Source organism: Rattus norvegicus, chromosome 8 (assembly GCF_021556685.1).
Source record: "Rattus norvegicus strain SHRSP/BbbUtx chromosome 8, alternate assembly SHRSP_T2T, whole genome shotgun sequence".
NCBI classification, from domain to species: Eukaryota; Metazoa; Chordata; class Mammalia; order Rodentia; family Muridae; genus Rattus; species Rattus norvegicus.
In genome coordinates this window covers 64328326-64351431 of record NC_141541.1, presented here as the reverse complement: position 1 = coordinate 64351431, position 23106 = coordinate 64328326, and the positions used below count along the sequence as shown (strand labels likewise).

General features: G+C 44.1%; 1 protein-coding gene across 9 annotated transcripts in view; it reads left to right on the top strand.

The window, feature by feature from the left end:
- The window catches only part of Peak1 (pseudopodium-enriched atypical kinase 1), a 227422-nt gene extending 204910 nt beyond the window's left edge, over positions 1-22512 (top strand). For 8 of the 9 annotated variants that reach the window (XM_087561968.1, XM_087561972.1, XM_087561971.1 and 5 more), the window contains one exon: positions 16054-22512. In XM_087561968.1, coding sequence (XP_087418094.1) covers positions 16054-17217 — 1164 coding nt within the window. In that variant the 3' untranslated portion in view covers positions 17218-22512. 9 annotated transcript variants of the gene reach the window in all.
- Positions 22513-23106: the final 594 nt, after the last annotated feature.

Here is a 23106-nt window from a genome sequence, read left to right as displayed (position 1 = left end):
TAGTAAATGAATGGGTAAGGTAAACAATTGGCCTTACCTCCCTATCAAGACAGACATGTTTCCACCGACCATCTGCAGTCTCACCACTGTCTTGACCTGCTGCAACAGCAGCCCACACTTTTAAAATTAAACCAAGGGATAAACTGTGGAGAGAAGATATGGACTCAAGTTAATATATTACTGTTGAGTATAAAAAGGCATTTTGAGATTCTGTGTAGCTCTCAAGAGCTATTATATCAATTGGGGTTATAGTACCTTATCTATCTTGGGTCTTTATTGCTACAAGATCACCAATGTAGAACGAGTACCTATTTCAGAAAGGGGCATAAAACTATCTGTTCTTTCAAAACAGTTGAGAAGTGGGGCTTGACTAACTTTATGTATTATTGCCACACAATCTTGTCTCTTTCCTAAATCAATGGTGTAGTATTGATTTCTTTGCTTGTAATAATACAAAAGCAATCTCAAAAGAACAGGTGGCAAGTGATTATATACTGGTAGTTGTTGGCAGGTTTGGGAAAGGGGGTTTTACACTAAATACTGAATATAAATGTCTCTTTGAAGACTTTCTGGGCATTTCCAGAAGTCCCTAATTGATTTACAGTCTGAAAGGGATTCTAAGAACTCTGAGACCCCTATATTTGCAGAGATGAGCAAATGAAACCAATGGGTGGCCCACACAGACCCTCTTCAATGTTTGTCTTCTTAAAATATCCCTCCCTTCCTATATTAGTGAGCTTAGGATAGCCTAATAGATAGGGCTTGTCTCTTAAATATTGCAAAGCAAGTTTATTTGAAAGGTAAGGGTCACACCTACATATTCACTGCAGTGGTGAGCTGTTAAAATATTTACTTCATGTCAGCTTTTTCAGGCTGCCATGTCAGAAGAGCACAGATTAATTAGGTGGCTTACATAAGCGTGTGTGTGTGTGTGTGTGTGTGTGTGTGTGTGTGTGTGTGTGTGTGTGTCCATGAGTACCAATCAAAGTACCATGAGTACCAATCAAAGCCCCTAGCCCAACAGTAGAAATTGATCTTTTTCCTGTTTCTAGAAGCTGAAAAGTCCAGAGTCAGAGTTTAACCTGGTTATTTTCAGATAAGGACTATTCTCTCTGAGTCCTCACATGTGATGAGAGTCACTAAGAGAAAGGTCTTTTCTTAAAATGACACTGGTCCGATTGTATCCAGGTCCCAACCGTATGACTTACCTAAGTATCTCTCTCTTTGTGGGCTGCATCTTCAGAGCTTGAGCATGTAAATGAGAAAGAGACACAATTTAGACCATAGGATTCTATCCCCCATCCCTCCCTCTCATGTCTTTATCACAGGCAAATCCATCCCAGTTACCTTCAAAGCCGTATTCCCAAGGATCAACTCTAAAGCCCTTAAAGTCTCATCTACATATTCTCTAAATGAGATATGAATGAAACTTAAGGTATGATTCAACTTAATGCACCGTTGTATCTGTGATCCTGGTAAAGCTAGACAACTTATTTGCTTCCCAAATACAGTTGTGCACAGGCAGAAGATAGACAGACACTCCATCCTGAAATGTGAGAAATCAGAGGCAGGGCAGAGAGAGAGCGGGTACCAAAGTCCCAATCTAGCAAGTCTCAGTCTTACCTCATAAAGATGCTCTCATCTGATACTGTCGCCCATATAGCTCCTCCAAAAGGCTCTCCACCCTGAGGCACTATTTATTTTCCCCCTAGCTCTCTAAATCTAGAGAAACGGGCTCATCCTTTGTTGACACCTAAAAGGAAACAGCCCTGTCCACTGGGTCCTTAGAAAGAAGAACAACATGGATTCTTTCTGAGTTTTTTCTAATGTGTATGTGGCGTGTTTACATCCCCACATGAGTTTATGTACAGCCCATGTGTGTGGGTGCCTGCAGGAGCCAGAAGGCGGCTCTGGATTCCCTGGAGCTGGAGAGGTATGGATGGTTGTGAACTGGCTGGTGTGAGTGCTGGGACCCAAAGCCAGGTCTGCTTTGAGACCATAAGTGCTGCCAACCTCTGAGCTGTCTCTCTGCAATAGTCTTGTTCTCTTTATCACCTCCATGACTGTTTTCCTTTTCCTTAAAGAATAGTGCACATGGGCAGCCAAAGAGCTCCATGGGCCAGGCCCATAGAATTCAGAATAGCTAGGAGTCTTTCCACACCCTTCTACTCTCGGAATCCACTTTGGGCAAAACTGCACCCAAACTGGTGGTCTCCACTCATACGACCTTGTCCTCATCCCTGACTTCTGCTGAGACCTCTGTATTGAATGGCTGTCTATGCTTTCTAGCCTGGTGTCGTGGTCACACCCATAGTCCTAGCATTCCAGTGGTAGAGGCAGGAGAACCAGGAGTTCAAGCCATCCTCAACTCCACTACAGAGTCTGAGGCCAGCCTAGTAGGCTACATGAGATCTTGTCTTCAAAACAAAACAAAAGATTAAACATGCCTGCCTTTTATACTATGAACAGACCAAATAGTCTGCATCCCCTTCCCCCTTTCCTGTTGTCCTGTAAGCAGTCAGGAGCAACCAAAGTGTTCCTTCACCGTCTGACTTGAACATCCCAACTAAAAATCCAATTTTACCTCTCATACATTCTTTCCTCAACAAACCACGAGAACACAGTGCAGTCTCTTAATTCTCTGCCACTTTATGACATGGGTCACCTTCCTAGGAGTTTCTGATTGTGTGCTCACCACCAACTCCTTTAACATCTGAATTTGCTGTAGTTGTCACTTCACACTTATCCAGGCGTTTTCTAACATGCATTCTAAATGCTTTCAGCATCGACTTAGTTCTAAGGCTGCTTCTGGAACATTCTTAACTATTGTTGGAATGGCACTTCCACGGTTTTTATTTACTTAAGCTGATAGAAAAACTGTCGTAGACTCCATAACTTAAATTCTCCAAATTCTAGAGTCTGGAAAACCCAAGGTCAGGGTCGTGGCTGACTTTGTTTCTGGTGAGGTTTTCATAGGCATTAGAGACAGCTACCTTTTCATTGCATCACAGAGAAAGCAGCTGAGCCTTCAGGTGCCTCTCTGCTAAGAGGATATTACTGACATCGTATCAGGCTCCTACTCGTAACCAGTTTAACCATAATTGCCTCCCGATAGCTCTGGGAGACAGTACAATCCAGAACAGGTGTTGATGTTGGTCTTTGTTCTAAAATGAGTGGTTTTAATTTGGAACTTTTACTGAATTTGAAGGTTTTCCTATTATCTATTCTAATTTTTCTTTATCACGAATAACTTTATTTGGATTTATCTTAAATTAAAAGGCATTTTAATGCAGAATAAAGAGCTTTGAAGTCATCTGGGCCCATGTTCTGAAATTTATCTCTAGTATTAAACAGGTCAAGGAACTTCTTTTAGTTTTTACATCAGCAGAAACTGGCTACCATGCCTACCCCATAAAATTGTTATAATGCACATGGCTATGTAGTGAAACTGCTTTCATAAACTATAGAGTGCATGTAAAATACAACGGGAAAATGTATTGTTGTTAGCGGTACAGGGAAAGCCGTCCACACTGTGGGGATTACTCATTAGTATTCTTTAATGGTAGGCGTTAGCCTCAGCACATTTACATAGCTTCTATGCTTAGATATTTTCTTTCTCATTACTTCAAAGATGTAAACATCTTTTTTCTTAAGATTATGAGAGAATGCTACAAAATGTAGCAACTCAAAATTTTCATTGATGTCAAAATTAGAAACAAATTAAGCTCCTGATACTAAGAAAACAGTTTAATAAATTAAAGCACATTATCCCAATTAAATGTTTGTAACCATTAAAATGGGTGACTATACCGACTGTATAAGGTGAAAAATGCTTATTTTAAAGTGTCCTAGAATACCAAATAGTAGGAGCACTTCTTTGTTCAAAGTGACCTACAAGATAGAAGTGTACAGTTAAATCCAGAGTGAGAGTGACGGTCACTATAAATGATTTGATTTTGTTAAAAGATAATATTGTGATTATTCCGTGGCAGGGGGAAGATTGGAGCATTTGAGGTTGTAGATCATCACATCGAGGTTCCTAAAAGCACGGGTACCCTTAGTTAGTCCTTGGTTCCTCAACTCTGTCGTCCTGTCCTCTAGCATAACTTAGAAATCACTCCCACTGCTGCTGCTCAGCGTTGGCACTTGCTGGTTCTTTGTCTGCACTGCCCTTCTCCTGGGAGACAGTGTGACTCAATGAAGAATTTCAGCTTCTGATGACCTATTCCATAACTACCTGAGGGACCCTCACTAACAGGACCATCGCCTCACCTACAGAATCAGAATTGCCGGCAGTGAGCTCTGGGAAACTGTATTTGTAGCAGCAGCCTCCACGGTGGTTTCCATATAGGATTTTGAGGCCTTTTGAGGAAGTGGTTAAGAATTAGGTTTTAAAGTTAGAAGAACTGGGTTTAACTTAGAGTTTAGCTGCATACTGACTATGTTTCTTTAGCCTTGTACATGCCTTTTCTAAGTCTAGTGTCTCTCTGTAAAGTAGAAAACATAGTTTATTCTTAAGTCTTATATTTAAGACTTACATATCTTCCCCTGTCACTATAGCCAAGTATATAACAAGGAGCTCTTTAAGCTTAAGAGGGGAAGGATTTATCTTGACTCACTGAGATTTCAGTCTATCATGGAGGGAAGGCTTTATGGCTAGAGCAGCTTGTGGCTCTGGTGGCAGAAATATGATACTACTTGCTCACATCTCACTGAACCAGAAAACAGAGAGAGATTGGGCTAGAAACAAGACTGGGCTATAATCCTCCAGGCCCATCCCCTAGTGACCCACTTCCTGCTGTGAGGCCCTCATGCTACAAGTTCTGCAACTTCCCAACTGATGCCATGTGCCAATGCAGAGAGCCAGCCGAGTCTCTGTTCATCTCCTTAGCCGTGAGAGCTGCTCTCGTCCTCTCCTCCTCACCTGTCCTTTATGCAGCTCTATCCACTTCCAGCCAGTGACCAAATACACCCTGTCATAGGCCACATGCTATGCTGTCTTGAAATTTCCAGTCAAACTGATTCTGTTACTTTTGAATTTATCTTCACTTAAATTTTTGGGACATAGGCAGACTATAACCAGATTCTCTGCCAGCATGTGACATAAATGGCATCTTGTCCCACTTTCAATAGAGAATGTTTCCCTCTACAACTTCATGAGCCTGGCCACATTTCTGTTAATGTTCTGGTCTCCTGAACTCCCAACCAGAGTGGCTCACTAAACTCTGTATATGACCGTCGTCTGTTGACCTCTGCTTCCAGAATTCTGGGTTTCTATAGCCTGCAGCTCCAAACTTCCACATTCCTCCCAGACCTGTTCCAAAGAATGAAAAGGCCAGCTTCCTCCCAGAAGCTACCCTACTTCTTACTGTTTACTTGTTTTGTTTTGTTTTGTTTTTCATCACTTTTTCCCATTGTTAGAATCAACTACTGAACCAGAAGGAACTTAAAGGGGTTAGGGGGTTTATTTCAGCTCACAGTTTGAGGCCACATCATGACTGGAAGGAGTGGCCTGCAGCAGTAGTAGCAGGAATGTGAGGCTGCCCGCTCATATCTTGTTAGATTAGCAAACAGAGCAATGAGAAGCAGAGGCAGGGCCAGGCTGTAAATTTTACTGTCTTCCCCGAAATGACCCCTTCCTCCACTGAGGCCCCACAAAAGTTCTACAGCTTCCCAAACAACTCCATTAGCTGGAAACCCCATGTTCAAATGCGTGAGCCCATGAGAACATGTCATAGTTGGACCCAGCCATTGTGAGAAAAAAAGGTTGCAGGATATCTGGGCATGGTTGGCAGATACCTGTAGTCCCAGCACTTGAGAAGCTGAAACAGAAAGATTTGGGGTTTCAGGCCAGCTTAGACTACACAGCTAGACTGTCTTTTAAAAAAAAAAAAAAAAAAAAAAAAAAAAACCACCCACAGAACTTAATATATGTAGTAATTCCATTATACAATAGAGAAACATTCATGTGTCTCTTAACCATCATTACTTTTGACATCTACTGCAAGGACCATGGCTTTTTAATTCTTATGTGCTTAGAACCTAGTACAGTATATAATAGTGGGCATTGGATAAAATATTTCGTGACCTTTCAAAAATACAAAACATTTTGATATTTTGTGGGTTTACATCAATACATATGCATAAGGCAAAAGCTTTGCCTTCATAGAGCTCCTAATGCAGTGAGAAAGCCAAAATATAACTCTTAATAAGACAGATTATAATGAAGTTTCAAACGCAGGGTGGGGGGTTGTACAAAATTAATTATTTTGTTGAAAATCATGATGGGAGGGACCCAAAAAAGCTGAGAGGTCACTAGTGTGTTTTCGCAATAGTCTAGGAAACTTTGAGTCCACCCACACTGCAACAGGACAAAGGAAAGGAAGGGCATGTGGTTCAGAACTGCTGAAGGCATGATCCTTGTATAGTAAGTGCTAGATGGAGGCAGTCGTCCTGAACCTCTAGGAAGGACAACCCCAAAGGATGGCAGTGCCATTTGGCAAAATATGAATCCGAAGGATGCGTTGTCTGTGAAGCATGCAAATGACAGCCAAGGTAGACAGGCTCAACAGCTAAACACAGGAGCTCGGGCCTTATACGAAACATGAAGTCTGGAAAGAGTTTTCCTATCCCCCCCTCCAGTGTCTTGATTTAATTCAGACTAAATGGGGTGTATGAGACTGTTAGTGGAAGGGTCTGTTACGTGAGGAAAAGCCTACACAGAGATGTGACTCAAGCAGGGGCAATTGGGACCCTAGTCACAAAAGGCAAAGTCCCCAGACCCAGAGCTTGAGCCTATTTCAAGACAAGACCATGTGTAATAGTGGGGTATGGACACCAGCCCAGCAAATTAGATAAGAAGGATAAGAAATGGGGAGGCAATGAAAATAGTCAACTTTTGATAAAGTAAGCAAAACTGATGCCCACACAGTCGGTTACCTTCAGTTCCCATGTTCTTTGTTCCTCATCCATGTTTTCTCTTATTCTCTCATCTTGGAAGACTACCACCCAGCAGACCAGACTGTCTGGTGAGCTGTACATTGGCTGGACTCCGGCCCCTAACTTACTTCCCTGGTCTCTAACTAAAGCTAAACATTAGATTAAACTTGAACTAAACTCCCTGCCATCCAAGTAAAATCTCCATTGCCTCCTTTGTCTTTCAAAGAGTCATAGTAGCCACTAGCCAGTCATCCTAATCGACTAAAGTCAGTTTACTAAAGGAAATGGAGGCCAGAGAGGTTGCCCTGTTTTGAACACACACCAGTTTCAATGGCAGACTGACTCCCGACTCTTAAGTAGTACCTCTCCCATTATTGTACTTGAGCCAGTAAGCCAGCCCCTTGTGTAGCCCCTTTTGCCTAGAAGAGATAATCTGGTAGATTATTGCTTGGTCTCATTAAGACTTTTTTTCACTTATCTCAAAGAGATAATTTTTGAACAAACCACTGCCATGAAAAGATTGTGTGTTAAATTTGGGTGAAGATCATTTAAAGAAGATGCTTAATGCTTCACATATATATATATAAAAGCCACTAACTTTCTGAATGTTTTCACCTCAAGAAGTCCAAAGTTGAGACAGTGGGTGTCTTCTCTTTTGACAGGACAGGTCTTTGTTCTTTTTTTTTTTTTTTTTTTTTTTTTTTTTTTTTTTGGTTGTTCTTTTCGGAGCTGGGGACCGAACCCAGGGCCTTGCGCTTCCTAGGCAAGTGCTCTACCACTGAGCTAAATCCCCAACCCCAGGTCTTTGTTCTTAATGCCAGGCAGTACACAGCTCAGTAGATGTGGGGACTTCCCTGTTATACCAGCGGGGCTACTCACTCTTCCGCCCACGCCACAGCCTTGTTAAAAGCTTGTAATAAAGTTGAGGTGAATTGTGGAGACCAGCGCCTTTTATTGCACTTTTTACTCAAATCCCAATTTGTCTTATTTGGGTAGATGCTGAGAAAGCAAGACACTAAATGAAAAGGCATTAAGGAGAATAGCTGTTATTGGTAGGAATTTACAATGGGCCCCTACTATCTACCCAGGCAGTTAATTACTAGCGTAGTAGTAAGGGAAAATCCAGATGGGAAGCCATTCCCACTTTCATAATTCAACACAAAGATGTCCAACATTGAAACGTAACAGAAAGTGGGTGATCAGTAGCCAGCTACATGCACACGGCCATTTTAGGTTAGAGGGCACCTCACTTCATGGCTTGATGGGTGCAGAATGTCAGAGGCCCAGCTGGGAACTTGCTCAGAAGAGAGAGGGTTCAGCTCATATGAACTTGGAATCAAAGTAGATTGCCTAATAAGAAAAAAAGATAGAACTGTAATATTGATGAGGTGAGAGAACATAGTGGGAATTACAAGTTGGGGTTCACATTAATTGAATTCCTAATCTGGAACCTGAGCTCTAAGTCACAAATCAAATGGTAAAGACTTACACATTGCCTTCTCAAATATCTCCTAGGCTCCAAATGAGTTTCTTAGCCATGTGAACCTTTTTGTAGTAATTTAAGCATTAAAGTACCTGGCCAGCCTGACAAGTCTCATAGCAAATTTCTACAGTGTGGAGTCCTCAGCATTTACAGTGTGGAGGCCCAGACAGCATTTATATATTAACATTTTGCTTGTTTTGAAGGTTGTCGTAACAGCACTGCTTACAGGGGTCAGGGTGGGGGATCTTACCTCTGTAACTAGAAGTAAAGGACTTCCTCAGCAGGCCGAGAATTGCTGTCACTCAGTAATTGGCCTATAACTTAGAATATCAAACACTGGGTATCAGTTTAGAAGTTGAGGTGTCATTCTGCACCCCCATTGCAGCTGTGCTTCTGTGTGCTGCAGCAGAAGAACCCAGATGGGAGAATGCATGTGGTCTTCAGTGTTTCTCGTTGTGTCCATCTACGGTTCACTCCCTCACTTCTCCATCTCACTTAAGGCTCACTGAGGCACTGTAAAATGTGTAACATGAGAAGGAAATGCGATTCCCTGCTGATAAAGTGGAAGTAGGCTGAAGGCACACTGGGCCCATAATGGAAAAATAAAAGCTAATGTAAGCTATTTTTGAAGAGTCCTGCATTTTGTAATTATTACTTTCTTTGTGGAAAAGAGTAGAAAATTGAGTAGAATGACGAAGGACCTTGTTGTTTGGTGTGGTTCTGTTCAGTACAAAGCTGGTAAGCCTCTGGGGCAGACTCGACTCAGCAGACAGCTAGCATTGATCCAGTTTTCCTGAATCGTGTGGTCAGGTCAGTCATGAGCATTGATTACTCAGGTCTGTCTGGTATTGCCCCCTCCCTATCATTTTGCCAACTTCCATCTGTTTCATGAAAGCTGTTCGTGTACTCTAGCTGTTCTGGGCAAATAAACAATATAACCACACTGGATTCAATGTAGCTTTCTCTTGGTGTTTTGTATAGGTAAATTGAACATGTTCTGTGTGCCTTGTTCTCTGTTAGGCCCTGAGATACAAGTGTCTGTTCTTAAAGTAGACCAAAACAAATCAGCTAAGTGTAGTAAGAGAGATACCCAGGTACAGAAAAGCAGTTTAGAGTGGTTAGCACGTTCTCTCAGAAGTAACACCCGAGAAAGGCTTTGAAAGCAAAGGTAGGAATCCCTTTGACACCTAAGGGATGAAAACGGGGCCTCAGACAGAAAGGGTACGTTAGGAATGAGAGACTGGCTATAGACAAACCTACATGGTAAGAACAGATGGAGAAGGGGCAGGAAATACAGTTGTGAAGAGAGACGCTAGAGTATCTAAATAGGTAGGTAATAGAGTTTTAAAGTTGGCTCTGCTCCCTATGAAAGTTATTTTTAAGGGAATTCGTAGAAGAAGCAAGGTGTCCCGTTGGAAAGCCTTTGTGGTAGTCTAGGAAAGCAGTAATGGTAAGCAGAGATGAAGAAAGAATAATTCAAAAGATGTTGAGGAGTAAACTCAGGAGTATAAATCAGTTGGACGCAGGGAGTAAAGATGGGAAAGAAATCCAGAGTGAACTTGATGCTAGAAAACGGGAGACTAAGCCAGATAATGGAGCCATTCACCAGGAGCAGAAAAGGCCAGAATGTGAGGGTGGAAAGGGCTCAGGTTGGGTTGTACTGAATATTATGAATTCATAGGATAAGACAGCACAAATTATTCAGCCAGTGTTTACAGTGTAAGATTCAGAGACATAGCTGAGTTGTAAATGCAGGTGTGAGGTCAGCGGCGTATGTGAGGGGACAGAATGGCTTATGAATACTAGCAGTTCAAGCCACCTTGGAGACAAAGGATCAAGAGATAGTAGTAAGTGACCAGCTCCATCACACACACACACACACACACACACACACACACACACACACACACACACACACACACACACACACACAGTGTCTCTGACTCTCACCCTAAATCTAAAGGGCAGCAGGCTGGAAGGTCTTCTTTACAGATAACAGGATGTCCTGAAAGGGTCGGTATTGATAGACGTGTGCTGTCTTTTCCTTCCCAGCTGCTCATTCTGTGGCTTTGCAGTCATGGCCCCCCACAGTCTACTTTATAAAAGTTAGCTGTCTGGGTTGACATTCTTATTACAAACATAAATGCTTTATAATGACAAATTTGCCTCAAAGGTATGCAGAGCAGTTGCCACGAGCAACACATAAAATGAGCCCCTGAACTGAAATGAATGTTTGGAATTAAACTTTTCAGATTATGTGTCCAGTTCCGATGCCCTGCTGAGACCATGCTGTGTACGAATAGTGTGTTTGACCCCAGGTTTAAGAAGGTCTTGAGAGAGGATAATTTGATCCTGATTCTGGTTTTGTTCGGTCTGGTTTGGTTTTTCCAGTTCCCAACAGATAACTTGTCAGTGGTTAACGTGTCCCCATCCTGTATTTGGAAATCTTGTCAGATTGCTTCAGGATGCTGTGGTAGCAAGTGCTAAAGAAGCATCAGTCTTGCTGGCCTGCTTGGTTGATAGTGACAAGATACTGTTCCTCCCTCCCCATGAATTTTGTCAGCTCAAATACGTCCCCATTTTCTCTTCAAGCCCCTAGTTTTCAAGCACCTGTACATTATTCATGCTGGGATCAGGGGTCGTATAGAGACCAGCCAGCTGCCCTTTGTGATGGTCCCCTAACCACTCTGGAGAGTAGGGCTCAAGCAGGCCATGCTGTGAGCTGGTGAGCATGAACCCCCTGCACCCGGGGAGGACTCCTGGCCTGCTTCTGCTCTTTTCATCACGTGCTCCCTTACTGAGTGAACTCAGTGTCACTAACTCTGATGAATCAGAGACTGGACAGATGGACAGACAGAGAGACAGATAGACAGATGGACAGACCGACCATGATATATTTTTGCCACATGAGCTACCCCTTCAGCAGCTGGATTTTGTTCTGCTGCATTGTGCTGCGTGCAGCCTGGATGCTGATATTGTAGCTCCCTCTAGTGTCTCTGGGGTGCAGTCCCTCGGTTCTTCTGTTGGAGAAGATGTAGACAAACACAGAATCCGCCAAAATTGGTGGCGTTTTAAGAATCTTTCCCATACATTTGCTTGTTGTGAATGTGATCTCTTCCTCATTCTGCTGTGTTTCTGTTTCAGAGTGTGGGGGATGGGACCAGGATCCCTGTGGGAATCGTTCTTCTGAGGGCTTCTTGAGATGCCCCTGTTCAGGCCTTATAAGGAAAGAGTGTAAATTCTGTTCAAAAAAGATAAATGAAACCAAGAAGCTGAAAAGTTTACTTGGATCCCAAGTAGAGAAAATATTGGGTAAAGGAATTTAAAAAAAACTGGCATTAAGAACTTTGTCCATTTATTCTGTAAAGAGTGGTTTGTTCTCCAAAATAACTTTTGGACTAGAAATTTATCATCTGAAGTCAGACCATTTTGAGGTATTTTTCTAATCTAAAGGAGTCAAGTTATTAATATTTGAAAAATGGCTACTATGTAGTACATAGAATAATATAATATTTCCTGCCTAAATTAACATCATTGCAGGCTCTATAATAAAGATTTATGAGCTACCTATCATGTGAAATCCTATTATGGAAATCTCAAGTCCGTGTTTGGGTTGTAACCGGCTTCACGGCTATAAACCAATTAAAAGCACAGTGCCTGCCTCTCCTCTCTCTTCCGCTCGCTCATTCTCTCTCGTTTTCATTTGCCCTTAAACCAGATTGACCCATTATTCTTCAGCCCGCCTGTGTAAATACAGAGATAAGGAAGTGCTTCCTCCTCAGCTTGCTCTCTGGGCAGGCCATTTTCCTCCCAAGCATCCAAAATAGTGGAACAATTTATCACTTCTCCTTTGTAAGTCACTCCTATCCTTTATCTCAAGTTGATCTATGAAGCGGAACATAAATTCTAGTTGTAGAATCCATGTTCTTATCTACTCCCAAAAACTCTGGAAGACTTTATAAAAATATGTATGACTACCTCTGTGTGTACATGCAGATAAAATTAAAATATCACAGTTAGGATAAGATATCTCCTCTACATTTGATGTTGAACTACCTGATGGTGAGTTGTTTGGGTTTTTTTTGTTTTGTTTTGTTTTGTTTTTCAGTGTAACTTGGCATAGTAAAGAGTAAAAACTCCGTTAAACCATTTTCTCTTAGAAGTAGAATGGCTTCCTTGGACTAGAATGTAATGGTGATCTTGGCATCAATGGTGGTGACCTCAGCTAGGTGTGGTGGCCACAGATATATGTAACCCAGGACTATATGTAGCTATGTGTAATTTCTAAGGGGAGATTACTTCAAGTTTGGATCAGCCAGAGCTCCATAGTGAGTTCCAGGCCAGCCTGGACCCTTTATCGGACACTATCTCAAAAAGACAAAAAGAAAACCCTTGCTGTTAGCTGTCCTCCCCAAGACCAACAACCAGAGAGCCCCACTGCTGTGGTAGGTAGCTCTCAGAACCTGAAGGAGAAGGGAGCACATGAACACTTACACACATCCTACCAAGAGTGGGTGTTTTTCCTTGCCCTCTCTGGAAAAAATACGAAGATTCTATAAAAGCATATCCTTTTTAACATTTCCAAGTGGTCTGGTTGGTTATCCACATTACATCTGTGTGTCTCAGTCACGTGTAGATTTCCTTCATATACTCGATCCCATTTTGTCTCATCACTGCCTGGGACGTAGAGTTTCCACAGTCTTTCTGTTGTTTGCTTTATTAGGCAGGCTGAGGCCCAGAGGAACTGAATGAGCATACCCAAGGATACTCAGCTATTGGCCAAGCTAAATCCTGGGCCCAAGTCCTTGGGAGTGTCCTTTCTGTAACACGTCAGCTGAGTTTAATTTTCAGTCTCATTCAGCCAAGCTCAATGATATTTGATAGACTTTTCAAAGAGTGAGGAGTTGGGGCCCTGAAACCTCCATCTCGGCAGGCAATATGATATTGAACAAATTATAAACTGCCCTTATTTAATGGCACCAGGTGCCAGATCCACCCCCGTACAACTAAATTATGGCTCGTATAGGATTTTAAATACCTGGTGACACATAAACATGAAGTATTACCTTCAGTGCATTATAGAAGGAATTCCTGTGATTGATGAGAATACAGGATATATTGCACTGCATGTGCTCCAGACTTTGAGGGCTTTCCAAAGATAGTATTTTCTGAAAGATAGATGTTTGAACTTGAACCCTGCCTGCGGACATCTATTTCAAGAGGAGAAGTTTGCTTTAAAAATAAATATAAAGCACTTTCCAAACCGATTAGGTAAGTGTGTGGCAGGAGACTTGAGCTTGTTTCCAGATGTCTCAGTAGATGCATGTGGACTTATCCGTGGCAGAACCGTGCTATCAGGTCTCTAATTGCAGTAAACAAAGGTGACAGGAAAGAGGTGCTCGTTCCCCCATATCCCTGACCCTTTCTATTTTTAATATCTTTAGGAATAAGCATCAGTGTGTGCTGCTTCTCCAAGCTGAAGATCCATCTGTATCTCCCAAGAGAACTGTAGTTTTCTTTTTAAGTAAAATGAATAAAATACAATTTTTTTAAACTTGCTCTTTCCCATAGCATTGTAACAAGCAGGCAGCATCTATACTCCCAGCACATACTCCTGGAGCCTGTGTTGCCTGAGGTGTGTGGTGTCCTCACTGAGCAGACCGTGCTGGTTTGTGAACTAGGGATGGACTGTGTCTGCACAGTCTGCACCTCCAGACCCCTCTGGGGTGATCTCACATGTGTATGGCTTTTATGTCCCCTTGAGATCAGAGACTCCTCTTTGAGTCACACCTGCTTTCCATAGACTTCCTTCTGGAAGGTCTTAGTGCCTGATGTTGGTGTAAGAGGCGTGTTAAAAGTAAACATTCTTAATGGAGATGGCCTAACACAAGACTCTGGCTTCAATCCCTACTACTACAGAGAGGGGCATAAGGGGCAGGACGAGAAAGTTCCAGGCTAGAAATTCCTACAGAAAGTGAGAGAAGTCTATTTTGCTAGTTTTGTTGTCTTCTAGGTATACGAAAGGTAAAGCAGAACCAGCTCTGGCATTACAACACACTCAACTCTGCATCCTGCTAACGTTTATCTGGACACTTACTTTTTCTTATTTGGAAAAACATAAACTGGACATGCAGCCTTCTTGGTGCTTAAACATCCAAAATCCTTCTTTTCTGGCTCTTTGAAAATAAGTTGTGTATTATCCATAATCATACTGTATAAAACTTCAGAATTCATGCCTCCAGCTATTGTCTACATCTGCTGCTCAGCCATGCCCGCCTCTTCCCAGCCTTTGATAACCACTAGTCCTCTCCCAGCTTCCATGACCGTTCTTTGGGATCCGCCTCTGACTGAGATCACACCGTTGTTTGTATGAGCCTGGTTTATTTCACTCAGCAAATGATTTCCACTCCCAGCCGTGTCATCACAAAGCACAGACTGTCGTTATTTTTTATGTATGTGTACCATATTATATTTATCCAGTCAACAGCAAATGTGATTTCCATTTCTTGCCTAACAATAGTAAACATTGGGATGCAGATGTTCCTTCCAATACTTCTGTTCCCTGGGACGACGAAGTGAACTTGCCAGATCACACGGTGGCTCCTCCACAAGGACTGTTCCCCTTTCTATTCCCACCAGTGGTGTGCACAAGGTTCTTTTTCCCCACGCTTTCACCAGCACTTTTCTTTCTTTTGGTAATAGCCTTTCTTTTTTTTTTTTTCTATAATTTATTTTTGCTACTTTTTAATTATGCACACGTGGGGGGTGAGGTGTGTGTGTATGAGTGCAAGCACCGTCAGAGCCCAGAGGCATCCAGTCCTCCTGAAGCTGGAGTTACATGTGGTTGTGATCTTCGTGGCATGGATGCTGGGAACTGAGCTCAGGTCCTCCACAACAGGAGCTAGCCAGTGTTCCTAACTGGTGAGCAGTCTCTCCAGCCCCAGGAATAGCCATTCTAATGGAAGTGAAGTATACAGTTTTGATTTGCCTTTCCCTGTCTTTGTGTGTGTGTGTGTGTGTGTGTGTGTGTGTGTGTGTGTGTTTGTGGGGTGTGGTGTGTACATATGAATGTATGTCTGTGAGGTGTGTGTGTTTCATTGTATGCCTTGTGCTAATTACTTTTAATTGAATTATTTGAGTTTTAGTGATTTTTTTGTTATTGTTAGTGTTTTTGGTTGATCGGTAGGTGGGCAGGTTAGCGTTTTTATTTTGAATTTCTTATGTATTCTGAATATTAGCCCCTTATCAGGTATGTAGTTTCAAATGTGTCTCCCATTGTTATGTCTTCAGTCTGTTTTCTTTGTGATAGAGGTAGTGCACATAAGGCACTGAGTGCAGACTAGAGATGGTGCACATAAGGCACTGAGCACAGACTAGAGATGGTGCACATAAGGCACTGAGCACAGACTAGAGATGGTGCACATAAGGCACTGAGCACAACCTTGGATGTGGGGTCCATGAGAACTGGTTGCAACCAGCAGTAGTCACTGAGTATGGGCTGCCTGCCCAGAGCCTTTCTGATGACTTACTGTGTACTATTTGTTCCTAATGAGTCACCTTGCAGTTAATCATCCTCTGCACCCGTACGTCTGCTTATGGGAAGTCTAAGTGTGCCTCCTGCTCTCTTTCAGATCTGCAAGAGCAAAGCGAAGGAGTCGCAGCAGTATTACCATAGCCTGGCTGTCCGGCAGAGTCTGCCTGTACATTTTAACATCCAGCAGGATTGTGGCCATTTCCTTGCTGAAGTCCCTAATCGTCTGCTTCCCTGGGAGGATCCCAATGCTCCTGAAAAGGCAGAGGATGGCAATGAAGACAGTGAGGAAGAGGTGAAGGCAGAAACTTCAGGGGGAAATCCTGAGCCCTGCTCTGAATCAGAGTCATCCCAGAAAGAGAACCAACAAGTCACAAACAGGAAGCAAAGAAGCCATGTCGTGGTCATCACCAGGGAGGTTCCCCATCTCACTGTGGCCGACTTCGTGCGAGACTCTTTGGCACATCATGGGAAAAGCCCCGACTTGTATGAGAGGCAAGTGTGTCTGCTGCTCTTACAGCTGTGCTCTGGTCTTGAGCACCTCAAGCCCTACCACGTCACTCACTGCGATCTTCGCCTGGAGAACTTGCTGCTTGTCCAGCACCAACCTGGGGGAGCCACCCAGTGCCCTTCACCTGCAGACCCCTGCCCCACCTCAGCTTGTCCCACAAGACTCATTGTGAGTAACTTTTCTCAGGCCAAACAGAAGAGCCATCTGATGGACCCTCAGATCCTCCGAGACCAGTCCCGCCTTGCCCCAGAGATCATCACGGCCACCCAGTATAAAAAGTGTGATGAATTCCAGACAGGCATCCTCATCTATGAGATGCTGCACCTGCCCAACCCTTTTGATGAGAACCCAGAGCTGAAGGAGAAGGAGTACACGCGCACAGACCTGCCTCGGATCCCTCTCCGCTCCCCGTACTCTTGGGGCCTGCAGCAACTTGCCAGCTGTCTCCTGAACCCCAACCCTTCTGAGCGCATCCTCATTTCTGACGCCAAAGGCATCCTCCAGTGTCTGCTCTGGGGCCCCCGAGAAGATCTCTTCCAAATCTTCACCACCTCGGCAACCCTAGTACAGAAGAACGCTCTCCTCCAAAACTGGCTGGACATCAAGCGAACACTGCTGATGATCAAGTTTGCCGAGAAGTCCCTGGACAGAGAGGGGGGCATCAGCCTTGAAGATTGGCTTTGTGCTCAGTATCTGGCCTTTGCCACCACAGACTCCCTGAGCTACATTGTAAAAATCCTGCAGTACCGTTAATGTGGCCTGGGCGTTGCTTTTATTGTTAAATATCGCCACCTTTTTCATGTTGTCCTCATTCCCTGTCCTGGTACTCACTCAGAATTCAAGGAAAGAAAAGAAGCCAACTGCCACCCTTGTCCAGGAACATAGGGCTTCTTTCAGCAAGGTCACCAATGGCTTTCCACAGAGTGAGCGGCTGAGTGTCTCTACTGTACAGGAATTCAACTGTGCAAACATGCGTTGCCTTCCCTTGGAACATTTGTCATCCCAATTGGCTCACAAATGTGGGGTAAAAAAATGAAAATGCACGTCCATGAAGGACCAGCTCCTGTGGAATGATCTCAGCAAGCTGCATCCGCCTCTTCCAGAACTCTGAAGCTCACCTGTACTAACTAGCTAGCAGTACACATGTCACCAAGCTCAGCTGTCACCCAGTAATGCTCTTGCAGCAGATTCCTCTTCCTCAGTGACTGCCTCTTTCCTGGGAGGACATGCCATTATCCTTCTCGGCTGAGTTTCAGTCACTGGGGACTAGCTTCTGTTCCGCCATACCATGAAAGGAGGAGAGAGATTCCCAGCCGTTAGATCATGGGTCTGTTTCCATTTTTGTTCTTAGCAAAGGTTGGACACTGCATAGACAACCCCACTGCCACTGCTTGGCTGTCCTTCACCTTCACCCTGTCCCACCTGCTAAAGTTGGAGTTTATTATCCACTTCTTGTGGTCCAGTACAAAGCTGACCAGAGGTGGTATCACCAATGCCTCAGCAGGATGGAGTACAGTCCACAGATTATGAATAGTGGGCAGGATATGAAGAAATAATGTCCTTATGTGCAATTCTCCAGGGGCCCTCAGGGAACAGACTTTCAAGTACTGTTCTTTGATTACTGTCAGACCTATCAGCATGGTAGCCAGGGCTGGTGGTGCCTGAGTCAGAGTTTCTTCCCCCGAAAGCAGTCATTGGCCAGCTTCCTTCCATCAGTAGCTGGTACTAACTAGTCTGCCAAATGCTGTTAGCAACAGCCCTGAATGAAATGGTTGTCAATTTAGCATTACCGTCACCTTAGAAAGCAACTGGTAGCCGGCTATTGGAAGGCAAGGGGAACGGGAAAGGCCACAAAAATGGCTGACCTGATCCTTGGAGTGCCAGCCTCTTCCAGAAAGACTGCCTCCCAGAGTGAGTGGCATGTCGCTCCTAAGACTGCAGTGGGCCTGGAGCTCAGCTCACAGGAAGGCTGATGGCTGCAGTGGATGACTGAGAGTTGTTCCCCATGAAGCCTGTGCTCTCCCGTGAATTATGTGCAATTTTTGTATGTATTTTTAAGCTGTATATTACAGTGTTTATGTTGCAACTTTACCTGAGTGAGAACTGCAGAAACATTCTTGTCTTCCCTTGGCACATACTTGCGCTGAGAGTCAAGTATCCTTTCCACCTGTGTGCGTGTATGAACGCTCATACACTTGTTTTATTCAAAACTGTGAGTCTCTGTTTACTTCAACCTTGAAATCCCAAGAGTCACTTGAATGGTAAGTGTGTAAGCATGTGTTACTATGTGCATGCACATGCTGGAGATAGGCCTCTGGGAAGCAACCTGTAGTGGGGTGGACAGATCAGTTCTGTACACCTTGACAGTGAGGAAACCCAGGAAGCCCTCGCCCACCAGCTCAGAATTGGCTTAAAGCCAAGACTGACTGTGCAGTATTATTTGGGTGGCACCTTAGTGGCCTTGGAAACTTCTAGACTTTTAACATTTTTAACAGCCTTTCATGTGATTCACCTTTATCAAAGAGGATCAAAAAAGGAGAATGTATTTTATTATGCATTTTTAAGGAGAACGATATGTATGAGGCTGCATATGCAGGATGGCTTTGCGATCCTGGCTAGTGCTCCGTACTCCCAGGAAAGAGGCCTAGTTTGCCCACAGAGTCTGTCTCTCCTAGACAGAATGACCGTGGAGTGGGCAGCCATGAGTCATGGCTACACCATGCCCAGCAGGCTAGGGTTTGAGTCATATAGCCCATGTACACATAACTTCCCGCCTAATTATGCACTGAACTGGTGGCAAAAAGACCACTGACCACGTCAGCTGGCCCAGCCCTTCACTTCCCACAGTGCTTGCAGATTGAGACATACCTTCTCCACATTGCTCTCATGGTGCCTTGCCCATGTAAATCTGAATGTTGATTATTTAATGAGGTTACATATTTAATGCAGAATGTTCCCTGGTCCCCTCTGTTTGTTGTCTGTAGAAATCTCTCTTTTTCTGTTTGTTATCTTAGATGCAGCCTTCTTTCACACTATAGTAGAAAAAGTGTGCACACGTCTGCTACCACTGTCTCCCTGCACTGGTAAACTGAGCACTCTTCCTTCCACGTGACTCCCACTAAGAATTACGGCCACACTAGTGAGGGACAAAGATGAAAGCCAGCTAACAGGAAAAGGGCCTCTGTCTTTCCAGAGACAGGAGTTAATTCTGTCTGGGGAATGGCCACAGAATGGGTGTGGGGAAGAAGGTTAGATCAGAGCAGAGACAAGAACTACATTTCTGGGCAAGAAGTCCATCAGGTGGTCTTTCATTTCTCAAAATAATGAAATCCAGTCCATATAACATTGTCATAGATACCTTACATTTCCACTTTGATTCATTCACTCACTGGAAGTCCTTCCCTCTGCAGTCACACACACACACACACACACACACACACACACACACACATTTTATATACACATATATTATGAATTTTGGAGTGTTACTAGTATAGCCCTTGAAGTTTTCACAAGTAACATCTGTATCGACTAGGTTTTTTTTTTTCTTTTCTATTAAAGTCTATGCCATAGATTCTCCCACTTCTGTTGAGAGTTTGAACAACTAAGGCCCACTGGAACTTTTCCCTAAGCCACATGAACAGTCTCTCCACACATGTGGGTGCTAGAGAGACAGGACTGTGGCCAGAGCAGGCAAGAGCAGGAGTCAGTGCCCCTCAGAGTGCCTTGTTAGTGTAGTAACATAGTCATGGAGAGAACAGCCTCCCTTGCCACACAGGAGAGCTCTTTGGGAATGCATACAACCACATAATGTTCACCGTAGAGGACAGCACTGGATGAGCAAAGGAACAATCAAAGCAGAAATGTGGGAAAGGACATGAAGTTCCTGAATATCACCAACCCCAAGGCTGAGTTAGGTCAGAAGGCACACCGAGAGCAGTGGGTTTCAGGGATTGTTCTCAGGAGATGGGCTGCATGAGGTCATGGGGGAGTGAGGCTCCCCAACTGCTGGTGCTAAGTAAGGGCCAAGAAGAAACTTCTCAAGAACCAGTGAGCACAGCCTTCCTTCATCAGCTAGAGGAACCAGTTCTGCCTCTGAGCTCAGGGTGTTCGTGAAGATAGGAATCTAAAGCTCTAGGAAGACATGCTTCTAGGAGTAAAGCCTCTGCTATCACAAAACCCCCACTCAGTAGTCGGTCATGCAAGCTCTCCAAGTTTGGTTTACCCCATATTGGAAAATCAACAGATACCAGCTGGTAACCTGCAGCGAGGATTTCCCCTGGCCTTTACCTAGAGTGGTCTGAAGAGATATGGGCCAGTCTCAAAGACTGGGATGGACTTAGGAGGCGTCCTTGTATTCTAAGTAATTCCAGGTACATAAAGCATGCACACACTTGGAAACAGGACAGCTCAGCTCTCTGGGCCGACTCTGGCATGCTTGTCATTCCTCTCACTAGTGGATAAGGATCGGGATTCTGGTCCAGCCTCGTAAGTGAACAGGATGGCTGCCCATAAAACTGGGTTATTAGATTTACCTCATTGAAGCTCATTTTCTCAGAGGCCCAAAGTGCTGCACTGAGACAAATCCAAGTGCTGCCCCTCCTGAAGTGTGCACTGAAGTCCATCTGCTCACGCTCAGAGCGGTGCACAGGTGGGGACGCCATGGACCAAAACCAGTGCCCCAAGGGAAGTCAGAAGAGCCATAATGCGAGATCCTAGACAGGGTATACCAAAGACATCAAGCCTTCCTCATCCTGATGCTTCTCAGATGATGGGGTGAGCTGTGACAGACGCCAGAGGAAAGGGTTTTGCAAACATTCCATGTTCAAGGTATTCGATTGGTAAGTCCATCCCTAACCTCCCCCAAGCCCCCAGAAAAAAAGCTCTCAGTTTGAAGCAGGCCATGTTGTACATCAGAAGAGAAGGTGGAGGGAGTGGCAGCAACCAGAGCAGACGGCAACATTCTCTGATGTCTAAGAAGGACTTTGAACCAGCCCACTCGCCATGCCTGGCTGTTGCCCAGACCGCATGGGAGCACCACATCTGTAATATCGAAGCTTGGGTTTGTGGTGATTTTTTTTTCTTAAAAAGAGGTGCTGTCAAGAGATTTGTTTAAAGAACTCTTGGGAATTTTCTTAGCCCACTATACCATTTATGAACCTTCCCACAAAGGTGACTCTTAGCATCACCATCTAACGTGTATAAGTACCCAGACTGTCCAAGGTGCTATACAGCTGTTCCTCCCCTACCCCCGCAGCCGTTTTAAATTAGAGACTTCTGCATCAGCTGCCACTGGACACTTTTTTTGCCCACGTAGATGGGGTCTGCATTCTGAGCATCCTTCATACATTTCCCCTCAGGAGCCTCCACATCTGTCCCTATCCCTGCTTCTAATCCCTCCCGTTCCATGTTTTTTTTTAAATCAAGAAAGTTTCAGGGAATCAAAAGAGGTTGGGATTTTTTTTAACCCAGCAGAATCGCAGAGTTATATATTTTGCTATGAATATTGTTGTGGTACAGAAAATCCACTTTGCCTGTTGGTTTGTGGCTAGTATGTGTGTCTCCACTCTTGGTCATTTGAATGTTGAGCCCGCCCTATAGCTTCAGTGTAATGTTGTTGAAAGGTTAAACCACACAGTTTCAGGAAGCCTACTCAAGCTGTTCCTTCCTTATTGCCCACCCCTTACCTGTTCTGGAGCGTGTGCATAGACACACTGGGCTGGGTTTTCTGTTCATGACACAGAGGGCATTTTGTTGGGAGGTGAAGGCAGAAGCAAGATGTCACCTGTCTCAATGAATTGAATCATGACAGTCCTTATTCTAATATCTCTAGTTCTCCATGGCACCGCCCACATTCTGCTTTAGAAAATCTTGTTTCTCTTCCTCCAGCGCTTTCCCATCTCCTTTCATAATTTACAATTGTGTAAATCAATAACAGGTCCCTGTGTCACCAGTGGCGCCTCCCTTTGGTTTGCTGTGGTACTTTGCTGTGTACTCTGTGGCCTCACGTTACTGTGTAAATAAATTCCGTTTAATATACACTAAAAACCGGGCTTGACGTACATGTCCTTCCAGTGGTTTATCCATAGTGACATGCTAGTGTGTGTCTGACTGCATACGTGGCTCTCTTCCCATTCCTAAGATGGCTTCCTGTCCTTAAAACAGGCAACAGTAGATAGCTTTTCGCCAGCATGCCCTCTGGACTCCATTTCTTACTGACAGACTTTTTTCTCTTCAGTGCCTCTGTAATTTGAGAAAAAGGTCTCCAAGAGCAAGTGGCTAACTCCTCGGGTTTGCTGGGTGAGATCGCCCCCTGGTGTCCAGACACTCCAGGCTGCCTGGTTAGAGAGGTTTGGCTAGCAGTAGATTTGGCTGACTCCTCCATGGGAAGTCAGACTGCAGGGACAAGCCTGCACACCATCATCTACAAAATCAGGCCTGTCCTTGAGGTACATTGTCACAGCAGACATCCTTCCAGAGGCAGCCAACAGGTAACAAAAAAGGAGCCTACCTGGTTTAGGCAAAAAGGCAGTAGTGAGCAGTGGCAGTGACTGCTCCACTCACATTGTTCTTAAGGCTTGTCCCAGAAAGGTAGCTTCCAGGCGTGGGTTTTATGTTGCTGAGTCACGGACTCCATTTGAA